At 36.7% G+C, this 26,918-nt stretch overlaps 1 protein-coding gene across 3 annotated transcripts in view; it reads left to right on the top strand.

The window, feature by feature from the left end:
- The first annotated feature begins 225 nt into the window (after nt 1-225).
- The window catches only part of ANK3 (ankyrin 3, node of Ranvier (ankyrin G)), a 465,310-nt gene continuing 438,617 nt past the window's right edge, over nt 226-26,918 (top strand). For 2 of the 3 annotated variants that reach the window (XM_014538720.1, XM_014538719.1), the window contains exon 1: nt 226-811. In XM_014538720.1, coding sequence (XP_014394206.1) covers nt 749-811 — 63 coding nt within the window. In that variant the 5' untranslated portion in view covers nt 226-748. The remainder of the gene's footprint in view (nt 812-26,918) is intronic. The other variant, XM_014538725.1, reaches the window with a different exon arrangement.

Genomic DNA, 26,918 nt, shown 5'->3' with positions numbered 1-26,918 from the left:
TCCTTAGAAATCTTGAGCTGAAAATTGGCCATTTGCCTATTGCTTAGCTCATAAAAAAAGTAATGGAGAAAGTGTAATCTTGGGTTTCTCTAGTTGTAGTAGGGCTCTTTATTGTTTGAATCACAGAGTGTTTTTTTTACCAACCAGTAACCTGATCTTTTATCACTCTCTGGACTGCCTCCTCCTCTGGTATGCCCTGATGTATTCACCACATGTGTTCATATGGGAGGCTCACAGCACTGAGAGCAATTTACATTCGGCTTCTCAGCCTGCGCGAAGCAGCAGATCAGCCTCTGGGAAGGCTTCGGAGACTTGTCAGCAGTCTGTGGCTTATTTCTGTGTGTGTGAGGGTGTGTGCGTGCGCGCGTGTGTGTCTCTCTTCTCTCTCTCTCACCATTTGCAGGCTGGAATCACTGTGGAGGAACAAGCAACAAAGTCTTGTCAAGATTTTATCTCAGGGTAATGATGAGTCAAAAATGAGAGACTAAAATACTGATTTTCGTTAGAGGAATTATTGACTGTTTGATGTAGAGAACACTCAGTTTCTGCCGGAGGAAAGCTGAACAGGCTACATTAGCCGCCCGAGGCTCTGACAGCAGCAGGGCTGGGTGTAAGCAGAGGCGGCTTGCCTGGGAGCCCCGTAAATGGACTTTGGTCTAAATGCTTTGACTCTTTGTCGTGGTTTTGGATGTTGGAATACGGGCAGTGATCTCCTGTCTTTGATCAACTCACCTGATTTAAAGGAAAGATGAGTGAAGAACCAAAGGAGAAAAGTGCAAAACCTGCTCATAGGAAAAGGAAAGGAAAAAAGGTAAGAAATGAATAAGCAACATGTTCTCTGTATTGTTCTCTGGCTCTGGGAGGAAGTGATCTTCTAGCTGGATTGTGAAGGGACTGGATTGGAAGAAGCTGCTAGAATCAGAATGCTTTTGTTTTTCTGGTCTATTAATGGGTGTGTTCTGTGTTGGAGAAAAACATCACAACTCGGATACATTGCTAAAATATTTAAACTATTTAAATATAGTCATTTAGATTCACTGAAGTGGTGTGTTTTTCATACTGATATTCAGGATTATTAAATAAACACATGTCCTAATTATGTGGGTGGATGTGTTTTTCTACCCCTTAAATTTTTCCAGAATGCTTGTTAATCAACAGGGCATAGTTACTAATGAATATTATTATGCTATAGATGTTTAGCTTTAACACATATTTTAGGCAAACTTAGGGAAACCTGTAGTTACACTTTAAGATTATGGTATGGAGGTGAACTCCATTTTAATTATTGATCAGCTTATGGCTTACAAATTTGCAATTGACTCTGCAGTTGTACAGCCATATGCCTAATTTGTTTATTATAATTTATGAAATTAATTTTCTTCTCCATGTAAATGAAAGAATCTTCAAAATATAAATAGATGATTATTATAAACCTGTATATTCATTTTGATTTTCTTGAATGTGTGTGTCTTAAAATGTGCTCCTAACTTTTTAATGCATTTTGAAATGGGGGAGGTAATTCCCTAGGTCTAGCATTTGCTTTTTATTCATTGTGGTGTATACTGGCTTTCACAGGGCGTGCCACCAATGGAAAAGACAGTTGTGTATCTGTAAAACAAAGAAAAACAAATCCTTAAAATAGGATTATATTTCATAGCTACGTAAGGAAAATGTGTACTATATGTTTAATCTATAATCAAAATATTCAGATACTATATTTTAATTACTAGGGCTGTTATATGTCATTGTGGCCCTTTAAAAATGCTTCCTTGACCCAATGTAATGTATGCTCTGTCAATGGACACGTAGAGAATGGATGGTTGTAGTAGAGAAGATAAAGATTTCAACCATTCATTGAATTGTCAGGCACTTAAAATATTTTCACAATCTGTTTATTATTTATGAAAGATTCATTTGAATATGGTGTTCTTAAAGGAGCTACTATCAGCAGACCCTGAGGATATGTTTATGAATATGCCAGCATTCTAGGGCAAGGATTCAACATCCTACAGATGGGAAGGCTGTGCAGACTGGCTTTAAGTCGGTCTTGACTTCTTGAATATTGTCTCAGCAGGGGTTGATGATGTTGTAAAGGTGCTATTCAGATTTCCCAAGGGGGCAGGCCACAGCTGCACAGCAGGAACCATTTGTTTAATGCCTGGCGTAGTGGTGCTAGTCTCAAGGAAAGCTGTCAGCTTTGCTCATGTTTATGAGATATGGCCTGAAGTGTCTGACAGGCTCCACCATGATTCTGCACACAGTGTCATGGGGGAGCCCAGCCAGACATCATGAGCCACGACAGTGCAATCCAGATGAAAGTGAGCAGTGGCTGGGCCGGTTGTAAATCATTGAGCTTTTATGTGGAATCCTTTAACATGGACATTTTTTCCTCTCTTCTTTGAAATTTCCCCAGCTGTGTTCCATTTCTCCTCATATAAAGTTATCCTACTCAGAGCACAATATTAAGTCAGTTGCTTTGAATCCTTCTCCCTTCCATTCCCAATGGCTGCCAGGGTACTCTTTATGAAAACCTTCATCATCACACTGTGCCCCATTACCTTCCACACTCCCTGCTGCCTGCTCAGTGAGGTCCAAATTCGTGACCACTGAGCTTGAGGCCCTTCATTCCCACATTCCAGGCTTTCCCCCCTTCACCATCTACTTCATTCACATCTGACTCCATCCAAAGTAGATTCTTATCAGTCCTTGAGTTAATCTCTTTCTCCAGATGCTCGTTCCTTGTCCCTGGAGAAGGCGTTTCTATGCCAGCCTGCTTGGTGGAATCCTACCAAGCCCTGAAGGTCCAACCCAGATCTTGCCATCTTGACATCTTCTCTGGTTAGAATTCAGTCAGTCTTCTGCGTTGACACAGCGCCTTGTACTGTCAGGACGCTTGACACATTCTGATTCTTTCTCACGTTATCATGTACCTGCTCTATTCCCTTGTTCATGTTGAACCTATGATATTCACATCAGGAGGCACTCAGCATGCCCTCTGTATGCAGTTGACACTAAATAAGTGTCTCGTTGATTTATCTCTGCCTTTTACTTACCAGAATACACCAATAATTTTCAGTGTTAGAGCAGATATATCAAGGAGATATCTTTTAACTTAATAGGCCTTTTCTTCTCACATTTATTGGATAAAGCATATCATATTTTTGGATATATATACACACACACACATATATACCTCTCTCTCTCTCTCCTCTCTCTCTCTCTCTCTCTCTCTCTCTCTCTCTCTCTCTCTGTGTGTGTGTGTGTGTATGTGTATTCCTTGTCCTTCTGAAGCAAATATTTCAGAAGGACTGTGGGTGTTCCAGATGACCTACACTTCATGCAGCATTGGTGGTGTGGTCAAATGAAAGCATTTCAGGTGGAAATTTTATGCAACCTGCCAAATTCTATGCCAACAAACTCCCTAAGTATTTTAAATATTTCCTAGTTATTTATGGAATTATTGATTTAATAATAAGTGTGGAATTCTTTTTGCATAGGAATATATCTCAAAATTGCCTTAAAATTATGCATTGGTATTGAGTGTTTTCAGAACAGATCACGTGCTTAGGTATATGGGTATAAAGTCTCTCATGAGGCATATTTAATATTGGAGTCAGTGAGATAAATGTGATGGAACCATTACTAGTATGTTACTTCTTTGTTAACCCGCAGTTAATATTCATATTTTGCTCAGAAATATAAGGATTCAAATTGATGTTAGGAAATGTTTTTCTTCTAATAATTTCTAGATCTTATTCTGGAATGTGAAAAGAGTATGTGTGTATGTCCACATCTTGTAGCTATTTATCTCTCCTTATTCTGTTTACAAGAAAGGACTTACTAAAAGTCAGGTGACTTTAGTTCTACCCTAGTCCTGCTTCTAACTTGCTATCTTGTCTTTGGAAGGACAATCAAACTATCTGTAAATGGGGATCATGTATCTGGTACTGCTATTAGGGATATTATGAGAGTAAAATAAAAATCACTAATAAGACTATATTTTCAAAAGAGGTTTTAAAATGATTACTCCTAACCTCAAAGGGGTTGTCGTCATGGAATTTTAAACTTACTATAGAGTGACTGATTCTCTAGTAGACAAATGAGGACATATTGTCCACCTGGTATTATAATGCCAGAAGTGCTGGTCTACCTAGCCACTAAAAATTAAGGGTAAAAAATGACATTTACTGATTTTATTTATTTAGCATCTGGATTCATAGCTAAGGATGTGTGGCTTAAAAAGCCATGATTGGGTAGCTTAAACAATAGAAATTTCTTTCTTTATCTGGAGGCTGGAATTTTGAGACTAGGGTGCCAGCCTGGTTGGGCTCCAGCGAGAGCTCTTCCTGGCTTGCAGATGGCTGCCTTCTTGCAGTGGCTGTGTGCTAACATAGCCTTTCCTTGGCATAGGCAAGTGAAGAGAGAAAAATAACTCTTTCTCTTCTTCTTCTTCTAAGGCCACTGATCCTGTTGGAGTAGGATCTCACCCATATGACCTCATCAAATTCTACTCCCCAAAGCCCCATTTCTAAATACAGTCATGATGGGGTTAGGGCTTCATCATATGAATTGGGAGAGGGATGCAATTCAGTCCATAGGAGCATCTAAAAAAGGCCGTGTTGTCCAGGTTCCCAACTTAAAGATGCTTAATTAAACATGTGATGGTGATTGAATTCCTTTCAATTAATTTAATTATTCAGTGGGTGCTATGCAGTGGAGAGCCTTCATTTCCTGGGCCAGGGCCAGCTATGCTAAACCAATTCATGCAGAAAGCATGAAAGGTACCAAACAAAGGTGAATTCAAGTTCCATCAGTGACAGAAAGAAGGGAGTGGTAAATGCCGTCTGAGGATGATGTTAGGAAGGATAGACAGAGGGAGGCATGCTTGCATTGATGTTAAAAGGATGCGTGTTTCCCAAGTGTCCCCCAGAGGGTCAGATGCTTCCAGAGAGCGTGGGATGAAAGAGGGAGGAAGACTTGAAGCAGCCTGGTTTGCTCAGGAATCTAAACATTTTTTGTGTGGTTGGAGTTTAGAGTACAGAGTTGTATTATTGCCAAGATGCAAAGCATGGAGAAAAGACAAGGGCCATCTCAAAAGTCTCTTTTTAGTCCTGGCATTCACCAAAATGCTTTGAGGAGATGAATAGCCAAGTCAGATTTGCTTTTGAGAAAAACATCCCTAGTATGTGGTAGGGATACAAGGTCATTATTTCACATAATTATTCCATCTGGTAGGAATATATGTCATATAGTTTCATTGCCAGTGATTACTGTAGACTTGTTCCCTTGAGTGTTTCATTCAGTGATTTTTTTTTAGTGACAGATTGGAGAAAAATACTCAGATATTTATACCCTGATAGATAATGAGCCCCATCGCAGTGAATTTGCTTTTTTCTAGGGAACTTCAGTAAAGGCATTTTCACCATTTCAGTTCAGTTTCCTTTTTCATCTTAATAATTAAAAAATAGTGTACTTTACTTAAGTTGGTTTTTATAGATTGTGTTTTTGTGGGTTTTTTTTGAGGGCGGATTTTACAACTTTCTCTCTTCCATTCCTTCCTCCATCCTTCCCTCTCTCCTTCATTCCCGTTCTCCCTCCCTCTTTTCTTGTTTCTCTCTCCCAATCTCTCTCTTCCCATGTGCTTGCCTTATGTGTGAGAGCTGTGCTTGTTTATACTCTGATGAAGCTTAAATTACCCAAATGTATATTGGTTTTTTAAGGGAGAGTCAAATGAATGCCTATTTCTGATTTTCATTCATTATTTCTAATGATGCTGCTGTTCCTTTTTTCTTTTTTAAATTAAATGTATTGGGGTGGCATTGACTAATAAGTGCTGGGGTTTCATTGTTGGGTTCTTCTTTGGCTCTAGGCGCTTTGATGAGGGTGCCTGGAGTACGTGGTGTCCTCTTGTAAAATGATGGTGTGCTTGAGCGCCCAGCACATGCGTTCCCTCTAGTTTTCATTTGTGTGTTTGGCCACCGCTCATGTTGCTCACTTTGTTCTACAAGCAAATAACCCCTCAAAGTCTTTCCTTGGTGAGCAGGCTGAGTTATTTAAATGATCCTTCACTGAGCACGGTCACATGTCCAGTGCACTGTGACTTCTGAGGGCTAATGGTACCCTGCAGGTCCAGTGCCTTATATATACTTTCCGTTTCACTGTATGTATCACTGTCAGATGTTTTTTCTCTTAATCTTAGGTAGCTAGAAATTTAAAGATTTTAAAATTCTCTATTATCCTTCCTCTTGATTGTTATCTTACTTTTACAAATGCTGTCAACTTTATAGTTTAAATATCCATGAAGCAGTGATTTTGACTCCTGCAAATAATTAACTTGAAATGGTATTTTCTTGAATTTTGTATTGGAATTTGCTCATTTTCATATGTGGATTTCCATGTCGTCTCTGCACAGGGTGTCTGTGGGTTTGGAACTTCCTTTTTGTAGGGAGAGATCGAATGGATTAAGGGAGATTACTTCTTGATTTCAGAATTTCATAAAATAATAGACTCTCAACATAATACTGCCTTTTACTAGTCAAAATCTAATTGAATGAGGTAGATTTACCCTGAGATTTTCTTCAAATTATTTATTAAAAAGAGAACAGAAGAAACTTGATAAAAATTTATTTAATGTAAAACAGCCTTGGGGCACGGACTCTAAACGTGGCTTTTAAAGGGAGGCACTGATATTCCACGGCTTTGAAATCCCTTCTCCATAATTCCGTAATCCAAACGAAAATCTGATTATTTTTCCCAACTTCTTTGACCTGACCTGAACTCATCTGGCAGCAAAACCTGTTCCAACCTTATGTCTATTTATAGTCTTTATTTATCTTACTTGGTGTGAATATTTGTATGTTTTGTTGCACAAGTAAACATTCTTTGCTCCTGGAGCGCTGTCCCAGGGCACTTCTGGGGAAGTCCATAATATCGTTATATCCCTTTCTACATCTGGAAAGTTCTGAGTTCCAAAGCTTTTCTGGCTGCAAGGATTTCAGATAATGATTGGGAATCTATATTGAGTTCTTAGCTGGGACTGGTGATGAGCTAGTATGACTAAAGGTTAGCTTGGGGTGAGAGGGCTTGTATTTGCCCTTAATAAATTCCAGGTAGAGTGGTGCTCTGTAATGTCAGGCGCTATATCAAAGGTCTGTATGCAGTTCTCAGTCTGTAGGAAAAATTATTTCCAGAAGCTTTCTAACAGCTATCGGTTTGCTTGGTAATAAATCTGAACATTTGGACAGGGTGGTTTTGAAGATGATATTTATAAAGCCTGGCTTTCCGGTTTGTTTGTTTTAAAGGAGTGAATTATGGCTTATCTTAATTTTTGTTGTTCATTTGATGAAGTTACAAAAAAATAACTCAGGTTTATATTTTTTGAAAGAAGACATAGAGACCTTGGGGAAATCATCATTTGATTAAATCATTGTGCCTACCTGTCAAGAAAGTGTTAATCGTATGAAGGGTAATTAATTTTCCATAATTAGCACATAAAATTACTTTCTCTGTCATCCATTTTCAGTAAAAATTCCTATTTATTTTTAAAACTTATTTTTAAAAATTGTTTTGTTATATTTTTCTCTCTGTTACACAAAATTGTAAATATAGAGAAAAACATTACATGGCTATTTAATAGCTTAAAATCTGGAAATTTCTCTCAACTACTCATTTCTTTATTAATTTTATAACTTTAGTCATTGAAATCCATTGTTCCTGCCACCCACAATCAGGGAAGTAATAGGAACAAAGCATATTAAATCCTGCTGTTTAAGACGTCTCATTAATATTATTAGATACCAAGTGATATACTGGTTCCTTAAAAACAAAACTCTAAATCATTTATGAAGTGTTAATACTGAAGTGGGGTTTAGATTGTGAAACTCAGAACATAATGAAGCAGTTTGTTAAATGATGGCTGTCTATAGACAGCCTCACAATTTTCATCCTTCACTCCCAACTCACTAGTCGTTTAAATTATATATTTTATAGCACACCAGATATGTTGGTTTGTCATTTCTACCGCATGCACGTGTGTTTGTGTGTGTGTGTGTTTGTGAGTATATTTTAAAGTAAAGTATATGCATGCAAAGTTATTTAACCGATTTAGTTCATCATTTTGGTTCTGCCTCAATTCCATACCATTTATTCTTTCAACAAATATTTTTGAGCACTTACTTTTCTAGGTGCAAGGGATTTATCAAGGACCAAAACAGACAATAAAAATACAAAGTGGATAACTAGCAATAAGCCGGCATAAAAATTCCACAAGAGACTGCTGTAATGGAGAAAGATTAGAGAAGGGGCAACCCCTAGAGCTAGGGTGGGCAGGGAAGGCCTTCCTGAAAAGGTTACCTTTGAGGTGAGCTTGGGCACAACAAGGACTTGGCCGGCTCTGGAAAGACGACATTTTAAACAGAAGAAAGCCATGTGATGTTTGGGTCCTAAGGAAGTAACATCACTCTGAAAAGGTTACCTTTGAGGTGAGCTTGGGCACAACAGGGACTTGGCCGGCTCTGGAAAGACGACATTTTAAACGGAAGAAAGCTTGGGAAAAGGCCCTGTGATGTTTGGGTCCTAAGGAAGTAACATCACCTTAATAGATTCTCCCATTTGGCATGAACTTTGACGATTTCTACACAGAGATCTCAAATGTCTGTTTCCTCTTGGAATTCAATCAATATTTGTGAGTTTTAAGGGTAGGAAACAATATTTTAGGGAGTCAGTTGGGGATACGTGGTATCTGAACAGTCTAGTACCCAGTGAACTTGTGAGAATAGCGAACTTTTATTCTGCTTTTCACTGTCCCTTCAGTGCTACTCAGTGTTAAGTATAGTGAGGAGTTTAAAAACTTCTTGCAGAAACCCTCATCTCTGAAGCCTCCAATTAGCAATTACTTTCCCCCTTGGAACACAGTCTACTCCACAAATTAGAAATACAAAATGAAGGCACGCCAGAAACTGAAGGATTCTGCACAATAACTTTTGTAAATAAAATATATGTAGCCTATGAAATATACATTGTCTTAAAATATAGGCTCTACAATTCCATGCATTTGTGTCATATTTGATGTCAGTCAGCATTTTGTGAGTACTTAATGAAAAATTAAACAATAATTATAGCAAACCAAGCTAACTCATTGACACAGAGCTTAACCTCTAGATAATTTATCTGTGAACACGGTGTAATTTTCCTGATACTGGTGTATTCAGTCTTTACATGCAGTGATTTCATCACTAGATAATTTGCCTTGGCATTTTACAAAATTGAAAAATATCTTTGGGACATTATCATGTTATATAACTGGTGGTTGCACCATTTTTAACCTAGTTCATTTTAACACAGAAGAAGCATCCAGACACAGAAGTTGAACCACGATCATCTGAATAGTAATGCAAAAGATTTGGTGTGTAATTACAGGTAATTTATTGAATCATGTATACCAGTAAATGCAGGGTGGGGCAAAAGTAGGTTTACAGTTGTGACTATGTAAAACAGAGTTCATTCTTGTATTGTTATTTATTAGTTATTGTATTACTTTACAACTGAACAACTACTTTTGCCCCACCTTGTATTTATGAATAACTTCAAAGTTTCTTCTTTTCTTTCTTTTAAAAAATATATTTCTTCATTGGTTTCAGAGAGGAAGGGAGAAGGAGACAGAGACAGAAACATCAATGATGAGAGAGAATGATTGATCGGCTGCCTCCTACACGCCCCCCACTGGGGATTGAGCCCGCAACCCAGGCATGTGCCCTTGGCCGGAATCGAACCTGGGACTCTTCAGTCCGCAGGCTGACGCTCCATCCACTGAGCCAAGCCGGCCAGGGCTCAAAGTTTCTTCTTAAATACAAAAGCAGCCATAGTTATGATTTTATAGATTCCCACCCACTTGCCCCCACAGAGATGTTTATCAGAAATTTAATGGATTGCCTCCTCCTGTACATGTGGGGTTATTTCACTCAATCTGTTGTTTTGGACAAAGAGAGAAGCACAGGAAACAGCTTGGTTTCAGATATTCCAAGTTCCCTGTTCTGACCTATTAAGCGGGGCTCATCCTCCTCAACTATTTTTTATGTCTAAAACTTAAAAAAAAGCACAGGGAATTCATGAAATTAGAATAGCAATAGCAGAGTTCCATGATTCTTTCCTTTCTTTTGTAAAATTTGCTAGATATGGTTTTTGATGAATTCACTAATGTGAGTGTGCATGAATAGGTGCTGGTAACTTGCAGCCACGCATTAGTACTTAGGAAGTTTTCACTATATTTCACAGAATTTTGCTATTTCAGGGGATTTTGAAAGCAAAGCTCTAAAAATGAAGGGAAATCCTCTGTATTATCAGTGTAACAACTACAAAACATTCATTTTAATTACTTAAATTAATGACTGGTTTTCTCTAAGTAGTCCATCTGATGAAATGCTTTTAAACTCATCCCTTATCTCTCTATAAAAAGTCTTTTAGGAGGCAAACTTTAGGCCCTATGCTACAGTACTTTGTGTAAATGATACATATGGCAATTATAGTTTTGTCTTTAGAAAATAGACACATGTACTAACTAGAGGCCTAATGCACAAAATTCATGCAAGAGGCTTGGCACCCCCAGACATGGCTGCAGTGGCCTGGCCCTCACAACCCCGGCTTTGTCCAGAAGGTTGTCCGGACTGTCGTTCTGCTGTTTGGTCTAATTAGCATATTAGCTCTTTATTATATAGGATGTAGCTGCATTGAATTAATGGGTCAACATGTGCTTCTACTTTTAAAACTTTTCTGTAATCTTTAAAGTGGAGGTTCTCCTAAAAATATTATGCTCATGGGCTTTGGTCAAAGGAAGGTTGTCTGCATGGTGAACTGGCAGGAGCAGAGAATGGAATCATATACACCAAGGTTTGAATCCTTGTTCATTCAAAATTCTTCAAGTTACTTACATTTTCTAAGCCCATGTTTCCCAGGCTGTAAAGTGGGGATAATTTGCTTATGTAGAGGTTTAGTGTGAGGATTAGAAATAGTATATGTCAAGTGGCTACACAGCTCTTGGCCAAAAGTAGGCATAAGGCGTAGAGTAGCTATTAAAATTGTTGAAAGCGTAAGATTAGTTTGGGTAGTACTTATTACCTATGAAGAAAAGTAAAATTTGAAGGACATAATTATGATTCACTGTCTACCTGAATCAGAATTTTGCGTATCATTTTACTATGACACTTGTTCTCTTTCCTTCTTTACAAATCAGACTAACTCATTTCATGATGGTAACATGAATGTGTAATGTTGATTTCCTTCCTCTTTAATTAGAAAATTAAAAATTCATATTCCAAATATAGCAGTCTGTTAAAGTATCTTTTGAATTGTTTTAGAAAATTACATATTTACTCTGTCTCTAGTAAAATTTTGATTTAGAAACAGATTTATGGAACATACTGCATTACAATCATGAAAATCGGCAGATAGCTTACTATATAAATTTGTGGAATGTCAGCTTCTGAAAGTACTTGCCAGATAGGATTTGGACTGTTAACATTAGTATATTAGCATACTAGTGCATGTTTCACTGTTGTATTTATGCTCTAAAAATTATTTGTACTCTGTATTTTATTTAACCTTTTAGGATGAGATGGAACAGAGTGCTCCATAAACAATGCATTATGGGTTTTCTTCTTGGCTCTGATGTACAAGCAACAAGAAGTGGTGTGGTAGAAGGAACATAAGATTCAAAATCAGCTGATATTTACAATGAAGACATTTAAGACAATATAGATAAAAGTTGTTACAATGTTTAGTGAGTTTACCTGTGTGATATTGAGCTGAAACTCCACAGTTTCTAATCTCTGAGATGTAGCTTAACCAGTTGATACTTATGACATTTAGGGATTTTAAGACGCTACTTTCTACCAACAATATTGAATTCACATTTTCAAAGCAATAGTGCAGTAGGTGAGAGTTGGGGCAGTGCTGTGTGTTTGCTGAAGGGGAACAAAGGCCTAGAGAACCTCCTCTGTATAGCTGTCATCTTCTGTTCAACATTGCTGACATTATTTTGTCTCTAACAATACAGCCACCTTATTTACTAATTTGCATTCCAGTTGTTATCTATAATAATAAAAGCGTAATATGCTAGTTAGACCGGACATCCTTCCAGATGTCCTTCCGGATAACCTTCCTGACGAAGCCAGGGCTGTGAGGGAAGCCTGGGTCCCGGGTGCCTGAGGGAAGCCAGTGCTGGCAGCCAGGGGAAGGAAAGCCTACTCTTGCATGAATTTCGTGCATCAGGCCTCTAGTATTTTTGTAATTGAAGTGTAAAGTAAACAGGTAAATTTGTAATTGAAGTGTAAAGAAAACAAGGAATGTTTCCTTAATATTTTCCCTTTCAAGTAGAATCTCAATGGTCATCCTATTATTATATTAACAATACCACCACATGAAACATTCTGAATTTAAAGTGTGGGATCCAAAGTAGTTTAGAAAGAACACCTTATTTAATGGCAAAGTAAGTCATTGGTCTCTCACTTCTGGGCATTTCATAGAAGTCCTTTCAGAAAAAAATCGTGCATTATTTACATCTAGATTATGAACTATTTGCCACTTTGACTTTTTTTTATTACTACAGTAGCATAAAATTTAGCGCTGTAACCATTTTAAAGTGCAATTCAGTGGCATTAACTACATTTACAATGTTGTGCAACCATCACCACTATCTAGTTGCAGAGCTCTTCATCATCCCAAATGGAAACCCTATACCCATTAAGCCATCACTCCATTTCTCTCCTCCCCCCAGCCCCTGACAACCACTAATGTGTTTTCTTTCTTTACTGATTTGCCTATTCTGAATATTTCATTAGGATGGTTTATGGTTTAATAGAGTATGTGTGGTTTTTTGTGTCTGGTTTCTTTCACTTGGTATATTTCCAATGTTTATCCATGTTGTTACATGCAGGAGTACTTTATTCCCTTTTTTCCACTGAATAATATTCTATTGTATGGATATTCCTCATTTTGTCTATCCAATCTTCTGTTGAGAGGATTGGGGATAGTTCTACCTTTGGGCTATTGTGAATAGACTGCAACAAACATTTGTGAACAAGTTTTTGTTTGAACATCTGTTTCCATTTCTTTGGGGTTTATACCTAGGAGTGGAATTGTTTGGTCATATAGTAATTCGATGTAACATTATAAAACCTTTTGAGAAACTGTCAGAAAGTTTTCTTCTGATTGGTTTTTATAGTGTGATTTTTGTTGTATTTCTATTTCTGTGTCTTATTATCCAGTCACATGATACATTATTCCTTGGGAGTTTTCTGAGTAAAATATAGTGAAAATTTGTATATTCATCATAAAGAGATGGAGATGATGGGAGTGGGTTTGTGGAGAAAGACAGTGACTTTGGCCTAATACAAATAGAGAGAAGAGCCACTTGTGAGCTTTCAGTAAATGGCAGCAGCTATATCCTAGCACATAGGAGAAAATTGAAATTATTGTGGTAACATTCCTGATGAGGACTTTTATTTGAAATATGAACTTCAAACAGTGGCTGAAATGAGAAGACTTTTCAATGTGTGTTATATCCTTCAACACAAGTCATTGACTAGCCCAGAACAGAGTGGGTGAAATGGACTCCTGTCTTTTCACCAGGCCAGGAAAATAGATGGTGCATTTAGCCACATCTGGCTTAAGGTTTCTCCCAGAGAGAAGTGATTTAGAGGCTTACAATATCAGGCACCTTCTGTGTTGCATATGTGTATGGTTAACTGTGGAGCAAATAGCATATAATTCTCATTTCATAGTGTAACTTCAGTCATTCTCAGCTGTTTCTCTTTTAATATCTAGAGTGAGAGGATGCCCTTGGGCAATGTTACAGAGAGGTTTCTGAACCAGGTGGGCTGTGACTGACAATTGTAGCCACTATTTTGGTCAACTTTTTTGGGCAAAACCAGGTGAGCTGCACCACTGAGAGTTTCCTGTAAGAGCTACTGAATATGGGATTGTAATAAGAAGGTTGACATTCGAATAAACAAGTGTTAACTGCTTTGCTCTGTGGTAGACACTGCAGGAAAGAGAAAAGTATTGGAAAGGTATTTGCTGATGGGTCACATGATCTTTCCAGAAAAGGCAGGGAAATTCCAGAGGTATTCAGCTCCTCTATCTCTTGTAGCGGGGTAGAGTTTCCATAAATTATAATAAAATCCTTAACAAAAACATGTGTGTACTATGTCATTATACATAAAACATTAAAGCTGGCGATGTTTATATTTATTGTTGTAATAAAAGCGTTTTGTTGAAACCTAACAGATGTATATTTTAGTTGGCTGTGAATGCTCAAAGATATTTAAAAAGTGTCATGTATTCAATCTTATTAAATACTTAGTTGAGAGCACAAAAATTATCTTAGATTTTATAATTATAGGATAGGAGATGTATAAAGACTCCTACTTCTAATTGCAGATTAACAAGAAACGAATATGAATGTTGTATTTCCTCAGTTCTAGCAACAACATGTCTTACACTTTTTAATGTCTCTGCAGTTGGGGTGCATTTTACAGTCCATGACGTCTTACCCTTGCTGTTGTCCAGACAGCAGCTCTGATGTAATTGTCATTGCCTGCGTGTGCACACTTGGTTGTTATTCTGGATGACATGGCAGCAGTGTCTCCGATGTCCAGTCAACAAATTATTTAAGATTCCTTTGGGGGAGGAATTTGCAGAAAGGGTGACTGGGTTGGGAGAAAATCTTGGAGCAATTTGAGAAATGCTGCATCAACTACCACCTTGATGGCACAGAGATTGATCTTGCAAGTGAAAACGCATTGATGGCTTAACTTCAAAGCATTGGCAAAACAGACTTGTAAGACTGTGAATGTGCCAAAGTTTTAAGACTACCTTAACTAGTTTATTTCACTTGTATCTTCTTGTTTTGGTGTGCATAAGGGTTATACGTGATAAAAGTGTATGTATCAATGTGTGTACTAAATTTCTCAAGAAGAATTAATTTGATAATGCATTGTCTTGTAACTTAATTTTCTTTATCTGACATTAAAAATGGTACATCTCATAATTAATGGAATCTTAGATTGTGAAATACAGTTGTAAATAATTAACTTTTCAAATTAAAACCCAAAGCCCAGAAAAAGTTTGTATTTTTATATCTGTAATTAGAAACTTAATGGTGCTAAACTTCTGCCATATACTATAATAATATTGTGGTTCTAAATTATAATTTTAAGGGTCTTTTTTAGTTTTCGAAGATAACATTTTTCTTTAAGGTTAAACCAAAGTCAAAATAAATATATGAACTATATATATCTTCTTTTCAAGTTTTTTCACTTTACTTTGTAAATGGCAGCCCAGGTGTCTGCAGTGTACACCAACTTAAACTGGTAAATAAGATGAAATCAAATGTAAAAATGTAATTGAATGGCTTGGAGGTTAGTTGACTCTCACTTAAATTATTTCAGTAAATACTAGTATGATTTCATCAATAATAGCCCTATCTTTTTCTTTAAATCTAATTCTTACTACTTTAAACATACTAGTTACATTTTAGTCAGTTTCTTGAATATATTGGCCATACATTTTCATTTTCAAAGCACAATTTAGAAGTATTTTGGTGTTAGATGTTTTGAATACTCAGTTCATGTATTAAATATTATTATATTAAAAACACAAGCAAACAAAAAGTCCAAACCAGACAACTTACTATGTCATATAGAGAACCAGTGTCATGATATTGGTAAAATATGTGATTGAAGAAATAGAAAATGTTTAATTTAACTTTGTGTGCAGAAAATTTTGATAAAGATACTACTAAACCTTCTCTTAAACTGCAGATCTACTGAAGTGATGTGACTTTACTTCTGATGAGACACAGTATTTGCGATAAAGTGATCAGAATATTATGCAGAAATACAAAAAGGCATAATATGCAATGTATAATTTAAAAATTAAAGCCCAAACAAAATCCTTGCCAGTTTATAAAAATGCCACAGAGTTATAAAGTAAAACTTATTTCACTACAGTAATGACTTCTCCAAAGACAGATGAGCTGCTATAACATGCTACACTTATGCTTTTCTGCTGGATATAAAAGATGGACACATAATGGTGTAGTAAAAATCATTTACTTTAAAATACTTATATTCCTATTTTTCAGTCTGCCATTTTGTTTTGTTGATATTTTATAGAATGTATTTTATTGTCTTTTAAGAATACAAATAATACAATTTGTTCTACAAATACCAGAAAATACAAAAAAGCAAAAATAAAATGAAAGAAAGCTAATAAGCATTTAAAAATTCTATTTTATATTTTTAGATTGTCTAGAAATTCTCATACTTTCTAGACTACTTAGAAAATTCTAACATGTATATTTTCCCTTTTTATAAATATATTTGCCTGAAATTTTTCAGAATACATTTATACCAAATAAGTTCCTCTTATTCTGTTACTTACAGGAAAGTAATCTGTTAATGATACAATTAAAAGCTACTTTTAAAAAAGCTGCTCATTTATCTTACTTTAATCTAACCTCTAACACACAAAATGCTTTTATATTAAAAAATAATGCAATATATAAGATATAAACTACATTTATGTAATATATTAAATACTATACATACATTCATATAGATAATGTTTTATAACCCTATAATTACTAAGAAAAATGTTATGGTAAAATTCACACAGGATTTTACTATTGTGATTTTTGTTTTAATAATTTTTTTCATAAGCTATGGCAGACTATTAAATGGTTCTGTTTTAATAATTATAGTTCATGTCAACACAAACAAAATTTCTTTATTAAAGCAAAGTAAGTACTCTTGCTTATTTCTTTTAAAAATATGTATTTTTATTGATCTCAGAGAGTAAGGGAAAGGGAGAGATAAAAGCATCAATGATAAGAGAGAATCGCTGATTGGTTGCCTCCTGCATGCCCCCCACTGGGGATCAAGCCTGCAACCCGGACATATGCCCTTGACCACAATCAAGGGCCCAGGACCCTTCAGTCCCACCTTGTGACCCCATAAAGAATTCCTTTTTCACTGAACAATCTAGCTTGCCTTGAAGCCATTTCATAGTGTAAATCTTTATCAAAATGCTTCTGAGTGACACCTGTATATGTAGAAAAATAATGTCAACATATAATTTTGTTCTGACCTAATAATAAAAGTGATAGTTCTCACTTGAATCCAAGTGAAATGGCCAAATTGCCCAGAATTCTGGACAGGTTAATCTCCTGTGTCCCTGGAATAAAGTTTAAATGAGTCGAAAATGCACTGTATGCATTAATTCAACTAATTATGTACCATAGGGAGAAGTATTAGGTCTCTTCCCCAATGGAGAAATAGAAGTTTTGGTCTTAGACTGACACATCAGTGATAAGAAAAAGATGTTGTTTTTATAATAGTTACACTCTTGAAGAGCAAGAATAAAATAATAAACCATAGTATATCAATAGTAAGAACAACATTTTAATAATATTCCAGAACATGATGACATTATTGAATCATAAGTAATTTTGATGATATTCCAGAACATGATGATATTATTGAATAATGAGTAAGCCAATTATTAGTTATTAATGTTTTAACTACAGTTTTTAAATCTATTTCCAAAGTTTATTAAATATTTTTAAATCATGGTGTGTAACATCTCTTGGGAAAAAATGGTGTTTCTGTCTACACACCAGTCACCATAGTGGTATATAGGTGCGCATGTGTGTGCGTGTGTGTGTATGCGCATGCTTTTGAATGAACCCTTCTCTGTCGATCATATGTGTGGCAGTATTTGACTAGCTGATTTTCTAAAGAATTTTATTATTCAGAAAAACTAATAATAAAGACTTGGTTTCTTATTTATTTTGGAATTGGAATACCCATGAACTTGTAATTAGCAAATTTGACAAATATACTTCCTGTTATGTGCGTGACTTGTCTTTCAGTATTATGGGTGGATTAGAGGAACAGAACTATAAATTCTGATGATAGAATGTCCTGAACTCTCTCAGCTTTAATTTCCTCCATAAAAAAAGCAGGGAGAAGATGAAGTCTCATCTGCCTCATGAAACTGTTATAGGAATTAAATGAGATTATGAATATGTTCTATGGTTTATAAGTGTAGAACAATAGTATGAAATATGAATTACCATAATAATCCTATAGTATAGTATTTTAAGAATCAGAGATATGAGAAATGGAGTGATAAAAACATTACAATCAATGGGAACTAGTACAATATGTTTAACTACTTAAGTCTGTAAGGGAAGGATGTTAATAAATCCTTTTGAGCTATCAGACTTCACGTTGTTTGGGAGATATGTAAAAGTGGGTTTAGACTTGGTTTTGAGACTCACAGATTATATAAAACAGGTGGAGTGATATTACCTAAAACTCTGTATTATTGTCAGATTTTGTGAAATGTATTCTGTGAATATTTTCAAATACTTATTTTGGGAAGTTTTCCTCTTGGGAGAAAATAATAAGAACCTGTCCATAGGGCAAATGGTGCTCATTGTGCCAATTCAAACTCGTGTGTTCCCTTTACAGTGCTTTGTAATTTTACTAATATTTTATTTTTCTATATTATTTTTTCCCTTAGAAATTAAATAAAATCCAGGGCTGTGGTGTTGACATGGTTCTACCCTATTCTATTGACTGTGGTTCCTAAAATAGAGTTTTATAGTATTTCCTAAAGTTTGAATAGATAAAAGCCTGCCTTTTGTGCTGTCCTGTTCTTTTTAAAAATATTTTAAAATAAAACATTAAAATTTTTTAAAATATTACATTCAATATTATTTTGTATTAGTTTCAGGTGTACAGCATAGTGATTAAACATTTATATACTTTACAAAGTGTTCCCCCTGATATTTTCAGTACCCACCTGGCACCATACATAATTATCACAATATTATTGACTATATTCCCTATGTTGTACTTTACATCCTCATGACTATTTTGTAATTATCAATGTTTACTTCTTAATATCCTCACTGTTTTTGCTCTATCTTGTTTTTAAACACATTGTTAATCTACTAATAAGGGAAATCTCATACACACACACACATTTCTGGTTAACTGCAAAAGTTGTTTAAATAATTTAATTGAAGGAATGGCTAAAGACTATAACAAAGAAAAGGCAGCATATGGATGAGAGGGTCAAAAGGTACAAACTTCCAGTAATAAAATAAGTCCTGGGGATATAATGTGAAGCATGGTAACTATAGTTAAACAATACTATATTCTATATTTGAAAGCCGCTAAGAGAGTAGATCTTAAAAAATTCTCATCACAAGAAAAAAAAGTATCTATGTGTGGGTGATGGATGTTAATTATACTTATTCTGATCATCATTTTGCAATATACAGTATACATGTATCAAATTATCATGTTATACACTTTAAACTAATACAATGTCATTTGTTCGTTATATCTCAATTTTTTAAAAACTCATAAAAAAGACAGTATATGCATGTACTAGTAAGTGCTTAAAAGTATGCCTATTTTTACATCTAGGCTCTGGCATTTACCAGCTGTGTGATTTTGGACCAATTACTTCCCCCCTCTTTGTGACTCAACTTTATCTTCTGTAAAATGGGGATAATATTATCTACCTTATAAAGTCGTTACCAGTTAAAACATCACCTAGCACAGGAAAGCACTATGTGAGGGTCTGTCAAATAAAGTGGATGTATATTGTACCATTTTTGATCTTTTCTCTGATGTGATTGTTTACTCTACATGGTTTCAGTTTTGAAATTATTGTTTTTCCTGTTTTGTATGTGTTCTACTTCTTGCATTGCTACAATTAAGTTCAGTTGCTTGCTACAGGAGTGGCCATGTGTCTAAAGGCGATGAAGATAATGCATGAATAAATAGGCAGCCGAGTAGAAGAGAATGTTAATTATTGCAAAGTGACAGCCAGTACAGGACATACTCGGATATGATAGTTTACCCTGAAGGAACACACAGCTCCTTGTGTGTGTCTTACATTTTAAATGGGCAGTCATTTCTGTGGATCCTCTTATGTTCAGGGAGAAGCTCTAGAGAAACACAATTGCTTCCAGGGGGATAGAAACGGGATCTACATTTTAAATGGGCAGTCATTTCTGTGGATCCTCTTACGTTCAGGGAGAAGCTCTAAACACAATTGCTTCCAGGGGGATAGAAATGGGATCGAGGATTGCAATGATATTGCGCGGTAACTAAATTTATGAATGTGGAACTACTATCAAGATGTTAGTTACTCTATCTGTTATCTCTATCACCTTCTGCAGTGAAGCCTTGCTTTCTTCATCACAGGCTCAGCTATTGGTTTGCAGAGCCTGTTTTCTCTGTCTCTCTAGGCTTAGGTCTCCTTATGGAAACTCACTGTAACATCACTTTATAAGTGGATGGAAGCGCAGACCAAGGCTTGTGCCATTTGTATAGTTTTAATGATATAAACTGAGGCGGTATTGCTATTGTGCAATGTCCTTAATTTGAAGAAGTCTAAATATCATATACCTAGTTCTTAATCAACAGTGCTCCCCCTATGTCTGTCCTGATCTTTGACCTTGTGAGTTCGCTCCGATACACACTATCCTTTACTTGTCTTGATGACTGCTTCCCCCTAAATCTGGTGCACTTTCTTCCATTTTCAAAAAGATTATCTACTTCCTATAAAGGTGAATTCACTAGAAAACCAGACAGTTGCACATCTATCACAGAATTCCTTGAGGATTTTAAATGAAGTTGTGTTAAAATATTGCTTGTTGAGACCAAGCAATATGGAACTTTGTGCATCTGTAATGAATATTTAGACTTCTTCAAATGCCCTAGGATAAGCAGTACTATAGATTAAAACAAACTGGTCAAGACAGCCTTATAAATGAGAAAAAATGGTCACAATGCACTTATTTCACATCATATTGGTATTTGCAATGTGTTTTAGATTAAAATCTAAGTCTGTTGGTTTAGAGTGAATTGTCTAATAATATTTTTATATTTGTAACTGCCATTTAGAGATAACTTGAAGTTCAGTGTAGAGTCATTTATTTTTTAAAGGAGGAACTTGTTAACCTGTCAGAGTTGAAGATTATTAATAGTGACTAAATATGAGAGAAAAATGGAAAGCAATATTTCAGTTGAAGTTCTGAAAGAAGCAGGGATGTGGTAAGAGTGGCAAATGAGAATGTTATATTCTTAGTTTTTACATTTAGGATTTAGTACTCATCTTCTCATTACTTTAATTTCTCTTTCAGAAATTGTAATAATATTCTAATTTTAAATTCTAATATAATGGTATTGAAATCAGTCTGTTGAGTTAAAGGGTAATATTTCAAAAAGGGTTGAAATATACAAGGCTAATATTTTCATGCCAGGACATGTTGAGTGGGCTCTTCGAAGAAAGTATATGGATATTTATTGATGTTTCCCCATACTCTGGGTTGCCTTTCAGATATTGCCTTTTACCCAATATAGTTTGCTTTCTGTAAACCTCCGGGCATACAGCTTGCACATGTCTAGAGTATACCTGTATGTTTTGCACTGAAGTAAGCCACAAAGAGAGGTATAGACAAAGCCTTTCCCCCCAGCCCATTGCCCTTCCCCTCAAGGAGTGTCCATTCTCATTAAGAGGATGAGAAATTAAGCAGCAATAACAACAGACCTAGTTGTATATGGAGCATAATGGAGGCATAGACTCTATGTCCTATAGAAATTTAGAAAAAATGAGAATTGAGTCTGGGTAGAGTGGCCAGGGGAGAGCTCAGTGCTGAAGCTGGGATTTGAACTGAACCTTGAGGGTTTAATAGTTCTAATGAAGTAGGTGTTAAAAAGTAAACATTGTGAGAAAATGGAATTTGTATTAACAATTAATTAACAACTGAATATTGTTGAATTCATGATTGGAAATTTTAGATAAAAATTTATGAGATTAAAATAAGACATTTATTTAAGAACTAGAGGCCTGGTGCATGAATTCGTGCATGGGTGGGGTCCCTTGGCCTGGCCAGACTGCAGCAGCAAGCTAACCTACCAGTTGGAACATCTGCCCCCTGGTGGTCAGTGCACATCATAGTGACTGGTCTCAGTCGGACACTTAGCATATTATGCTTTTATTATATAGGACTAGAGGACCGGTGCACAAAATTCGTGCATGGGTAGGGTCCCTAGGCCTGGCCAGTGATCAGGGCTGATCAGGTCCTTCCAGCTGCCAGCTGGGGCCTTCCTTCATTCTGCACTGACCCCTGGTGGTCAGCACACGTCATAGCAAGCAATCAAACTCCCAGTCTCTTAGTCGAACTCCCAAGGGGACTTTGCATGTTAGGCTTTTATATATATAGATAATTAATACATGTACCTGATATGAAAATTTTAATTGTATAAATAATGGGTACACACACAGTGATAAGAATATTTCTCCCTCAAGGGACACTGTTAGCAGTTTCCTTCCAGAGACAGTCTATGTATACTCAAATGTGTGCATGTGTGTGTCTACTTGTCTGTCAATGTCTGTATTTTCTCCTGGACCTGTGTTTTTCACAGAGATACCTTATTCTTTGCTACAGCTCATCTCATTATATGAAAGTTGCCTACTTCAAGTACTTTAATTGTTCACCCATTGATGGCTCAGTTTTACTCTTCAGCTTTTACAAATAGTGCTGCATTAAATATCTTGCTCATTTATCTTTTCTAGAAGCTGCTCTGCTTGGGTATTTTTTCCTGCCTTGTCTTCTAGCTCACTGATGTGGTCCTCTGCTTCTTCTAGTCTACTGTTGATGCTTTCTAATGCGTTCTTTATAGCAGTGATGTCATTTTTCATTTCTTCTTGGCTCTTCTTCATTTCCTCTTGGTTCTTACACATATTGTTGAATTTGTCTTCCATTCTTTTCATCCACCTTATGACCATTTCTCTGAATTCTTTCTCTGACAGGTTGCTTGCCTCCATTTCGTTTACTTCCTTTTCTGGTGATGCCTGTTTTTCTTTCATATGCGGGCTGTTTCTTTGTCTCCCCATGATCTCTCTTCTCTGGGTGTCTGGTTATGTAGTTCTCTCTCTCCTTATCCCAGGCAAAATCTTACCTTTCCATGAGGGGGTGCAGAGCTCCTCCGAATCCGAGTGCTCGCACTGCTTGGAAACCGGTGTTCCCTGGTTCGCAGCTGTTCGCTGTGTGTCATTGTTGTAGATTCCCGGGATTTTCAGGCTTCTGACAACATCCACTCTCCCCTTCAATATTTCTTGTTCATTTATCTTTACACAAATGTGTCAATGTGTCTGTGGAATACATTCCTAGAAATGGAATTCCGGGAGCAAAAGATGTATGCATTGTCAACTTATAGATATTGTCAAATTTCTCCCCACAGAGCTCCTCCCATTTTATCCCATATTTTCCTATCAATAATGTATGGGGGGGGGTGTTTCCTCTCTCCCCAGAGCTGTGCCATTACACAGTGTTGTTAGACTTTTTTATATTGTCCACATAAAAGGTGAAAAATGTATGTGACTATAGTTACATTTCTTAGTTTCACAAGATTTTAAGTTAAACAGTGCAGTTCTTCATGGACTATTTAAAACAGGATATTTAAAAAAATGTGTTGTCAATTTTTCACTAGAAGGATTACTCATTGGATAAAGTTTCAGTAATAGCTAAAAAGGTCATACTGAGGGCAAACTGAATCATGTTGGGTAGATGGGGTGAAAATTACATCTACATTTTTCTGGCTTCCATAGTTTAAACCCCATTAACATCAGCAAAAGGGAATGTATGTAGTATTTCACACTTCAACCTGGCTCTGACTGGGCTCTCAACTCCATGAAGGAGCCACCCGGGGAATTAATGAAAACCTTAACCTTTAGAAAGATGAGATTTCAGAGGTTGAAAAGACAAATCTTCTGTTCAAGTTTTATTCTCTAGTCATCTAAGTATTTCCATGCTCCCCACCTGAAGACTAGTTAAGGATAAAATGAAGGAACTTGCATTATATTACCCTTGGTGTCCTGAAATCCTAAGTATCCTACTTTATTGATAAAATGACTCTGGGTTTCTTTGTGTGACTTCCCCCTCTCCACCCCCCTCCTTCCCCCCACACACACTTTATACCCACAACTGCTATGAAGCATTTTGTAACTTAATAAAACGGTGGGGCTTATCTTATTAGTGGAAGGAAGGAAGGAAGGAAGGAAGGGAGGGAGGAAGGAAGGGAGGGAGGGAGGAAGGAAATACTGCTGTGAGGAGAATATAACCAATCTACATATTCTTAGTATTGTTTCCATGTCCTGCCCGGTGTATTGAAGGAAATGCTGTCCCCAAAGTTAGTGAGGATTAAGGTAGGATTTTAGGGTAAATTTCTGCTGTTGTATCAATGATATGGACCTCAGACACAAGGAAGAAACAAGACAATTGCTGGGGCGGGTGGGGGACCGCTTGTATTTTTTTTTCTAAGCACCATCAGATGAGTCCAAAATTCATAGGAAGGGGAGAAAAGAAATTTTTTAAACATTCCAGCCAAACAGTTGGATTGGGATGTGGGGTTCAAGTGTACGAGGGGAAGTGAGAGGACGTTTCTTGGCACGATTGTCATATTCCTAAATAAACCACATGTATGTTTACAAATGAAGAGCACATTGGCCTCTGGTAGCTCGGTTCCAAGGCCATGGACTTGGTGGTGCGCGCTCACAGGTGGGAGGCTCCTGCATGGAGCTCTGCCTGCTGGGCCAGACAAAGGCATTCCCACAAATGAGGCACCACTCCAGTCACCTGTTCCTGAAGAAGAGTCTGCTTTATTTTTAACCTGAGTACAGGGATCTCCCAATTTAGCCTTTTGGGAAAGCCTGGCAGGGGCTCTGACAACCCCATTTTTCCTTCCCCAGAGGAGCTCCCTCCTTTGCCAACGCCAGATTCTAGTCTAGAAATCAGTGCGACTTCCTCTCCAGCCACTGTCAGGAGTACGCTAGAGTGCAGGGGTGTTATTCTTAAGATATTTATAGCAAAGGGAGTTAAATGAAAGCTGGGCGCTGTGGTGGTGCGGGGGTTATTTTTAGCAATTTCCACACTTTTTGCCTTTCTAAAATTGCCAGATTCTATGAGCAAGATATAAAATCACTAGATTTTTTTTCTTTTTTTACTGGACTATAGTACAGTTTTTTTTTAAAAAAAAAAAAAAGAAAGAAAGAAAGAAAAAACATATTCTCTCACATTTCTAAATCTGTGTGTTTGCTTACCATTTTCATATAGTTGAACATATCTTTTGTTTTCTGCACAGGCATGGATTGAGTGTAATGTGTTTATTGGGTCATTAATTAGAAGAGTGATGCCAACTTGTGAAAATCTTAACAATGTAGAAAACAACAAATCAGAAAATGAGAATCTCCCTGTAATCCCAATCTCATAAATCTCCTCAGTGAAGAGTGTGGAGGAGAGCCTGACAGATTTTTCTTTGCATATTCTGGTTACATGTGTAAGGGGACACACATATATGCTTATATTTCTAAACCTAGGATAATACTGTATGTTCTTTCCTGAAGCCTTCTTTTTTCTTTGTCATTATAATTTGATTAACATGGCAAGTCAATACAGGTAGAGTAAGCTCATTACTTTTTAACTATTTGATGTTTCATTATGACTATACCATACTTTAGTAAATCAATTGTCTTTTGAAATATATGTATGCTATTCCCAATTTTTCACTATTAGAGCTGCTGCAGTAAATATCCTTGTACACGTAAGAATGCATACTCATGCAAATATTTCTGTAATATGTTTGGAGTGAAATTTTGATAAGCACGTTAAAAAACTGAAGACTTTAAAATGAGAAAATGGGCACTGTTATGATGTGTTTTTCAAAAGTAGAGTTACTTTAGGAAACCAGGTTGAGCCTAAAGCCAATGGCCGCATTGGTGATAAGTCCTGTCGACTCTTCATTCAGGGGTCCATGATGCAGGAGTGTGCTCCATCTTCTGAGCTTTAGAGAAATTCTGAGCTGTACTTTGGGTACCTATGTGGGGCTCTCACCATGGTGTCCCTTTGACTCACTGTCATCCATCTCCCTCTCACGTACCTTGCATTCTCTTAGCTGACAGTGTTTAGGACTACTTTGATAAATGGATACCAAATGTGCTTCCAGATGGAGCTAGGATAGCAATTTGACCCAGTTGTAATAACCCAATTTCAGAAAGATAAACCCATTCGGACTATTTCAAGCAAAAGAAGGGAATTTATCTGAAGGCTCCAGATGGACCTCATGGCATTAAAACACAGCTGTACCTCAATAGAGACTAGAACCAAGAACTGGGAAGCCATACAGAACGGAGATCACTCCATCGCCGCAGGAACATGTGGTTTCTCTTTTTTACTTGTGCTCATCTTCTTCATTCTTTGGATGGTCAATGGTCTTGGCCCATCAAGTAGAAACAAGCTACCCAGGCCATCTTTACAACACTGCCTGGGTCAAGCCCTTTAATAGTCTTGACATCCTGATTCCAAATTACTAGGCCAATACTTTATTGTTTGGCTCTGTCATGTGTCCACTACTAGGATAGGGAATTAAGGTGAAGGAGCATCAACACACCTGAAGGTTTCTTCTTATCATTCAGTTCCTCAATCTCAGATGTTCCCATCTGGGAGCACTTTCCCACCCACTCAAATGGGCCCCCTGGGCATGACTTTCCCTCTCATGATCATGCCTTATTATTTCATGACACTTGATATTGAGCTACTTTTTCTTTTTCTCCCATTAGAATGTTAGCTTTGTGGAATAATGTATTCATTGCTATAATCCCAGGGCTTAAAATAGTGCTCAGTTCACAGTAGGCACTTTGCATACTTTTTGCAATGCCAAACACTGAGTAGATAATGGATCTCATTTGGGAACCCAGGTCTTCTGGTTCCTATGCTAGGGCCAATCTCAATATTTCCTAGCTCCTGGGATTAATTATTGGGAGTTAACAAGAAATTT

The sequence above is a fragment of the Myotis brandtii genome, unplaced genomic scaffold, assembly GCF_000412655.1.
Source record: "Myotis brandtii unplaced genomic scaffold, ASM41265v1 scaffold196, whole genome shotgun sequence".
Taxonomy (NCBI): Eukaryota; Metazoa; Chordata; class Mammalia; order Chiroptera; family Vespertilionidae; genus Myotis; species Myotis brandtii.
The sequence above is the reverse complement of the archived record's forward strand: the minus strand, read 5'-3'. Positions and strand labels throughout refer to the sequence as shown.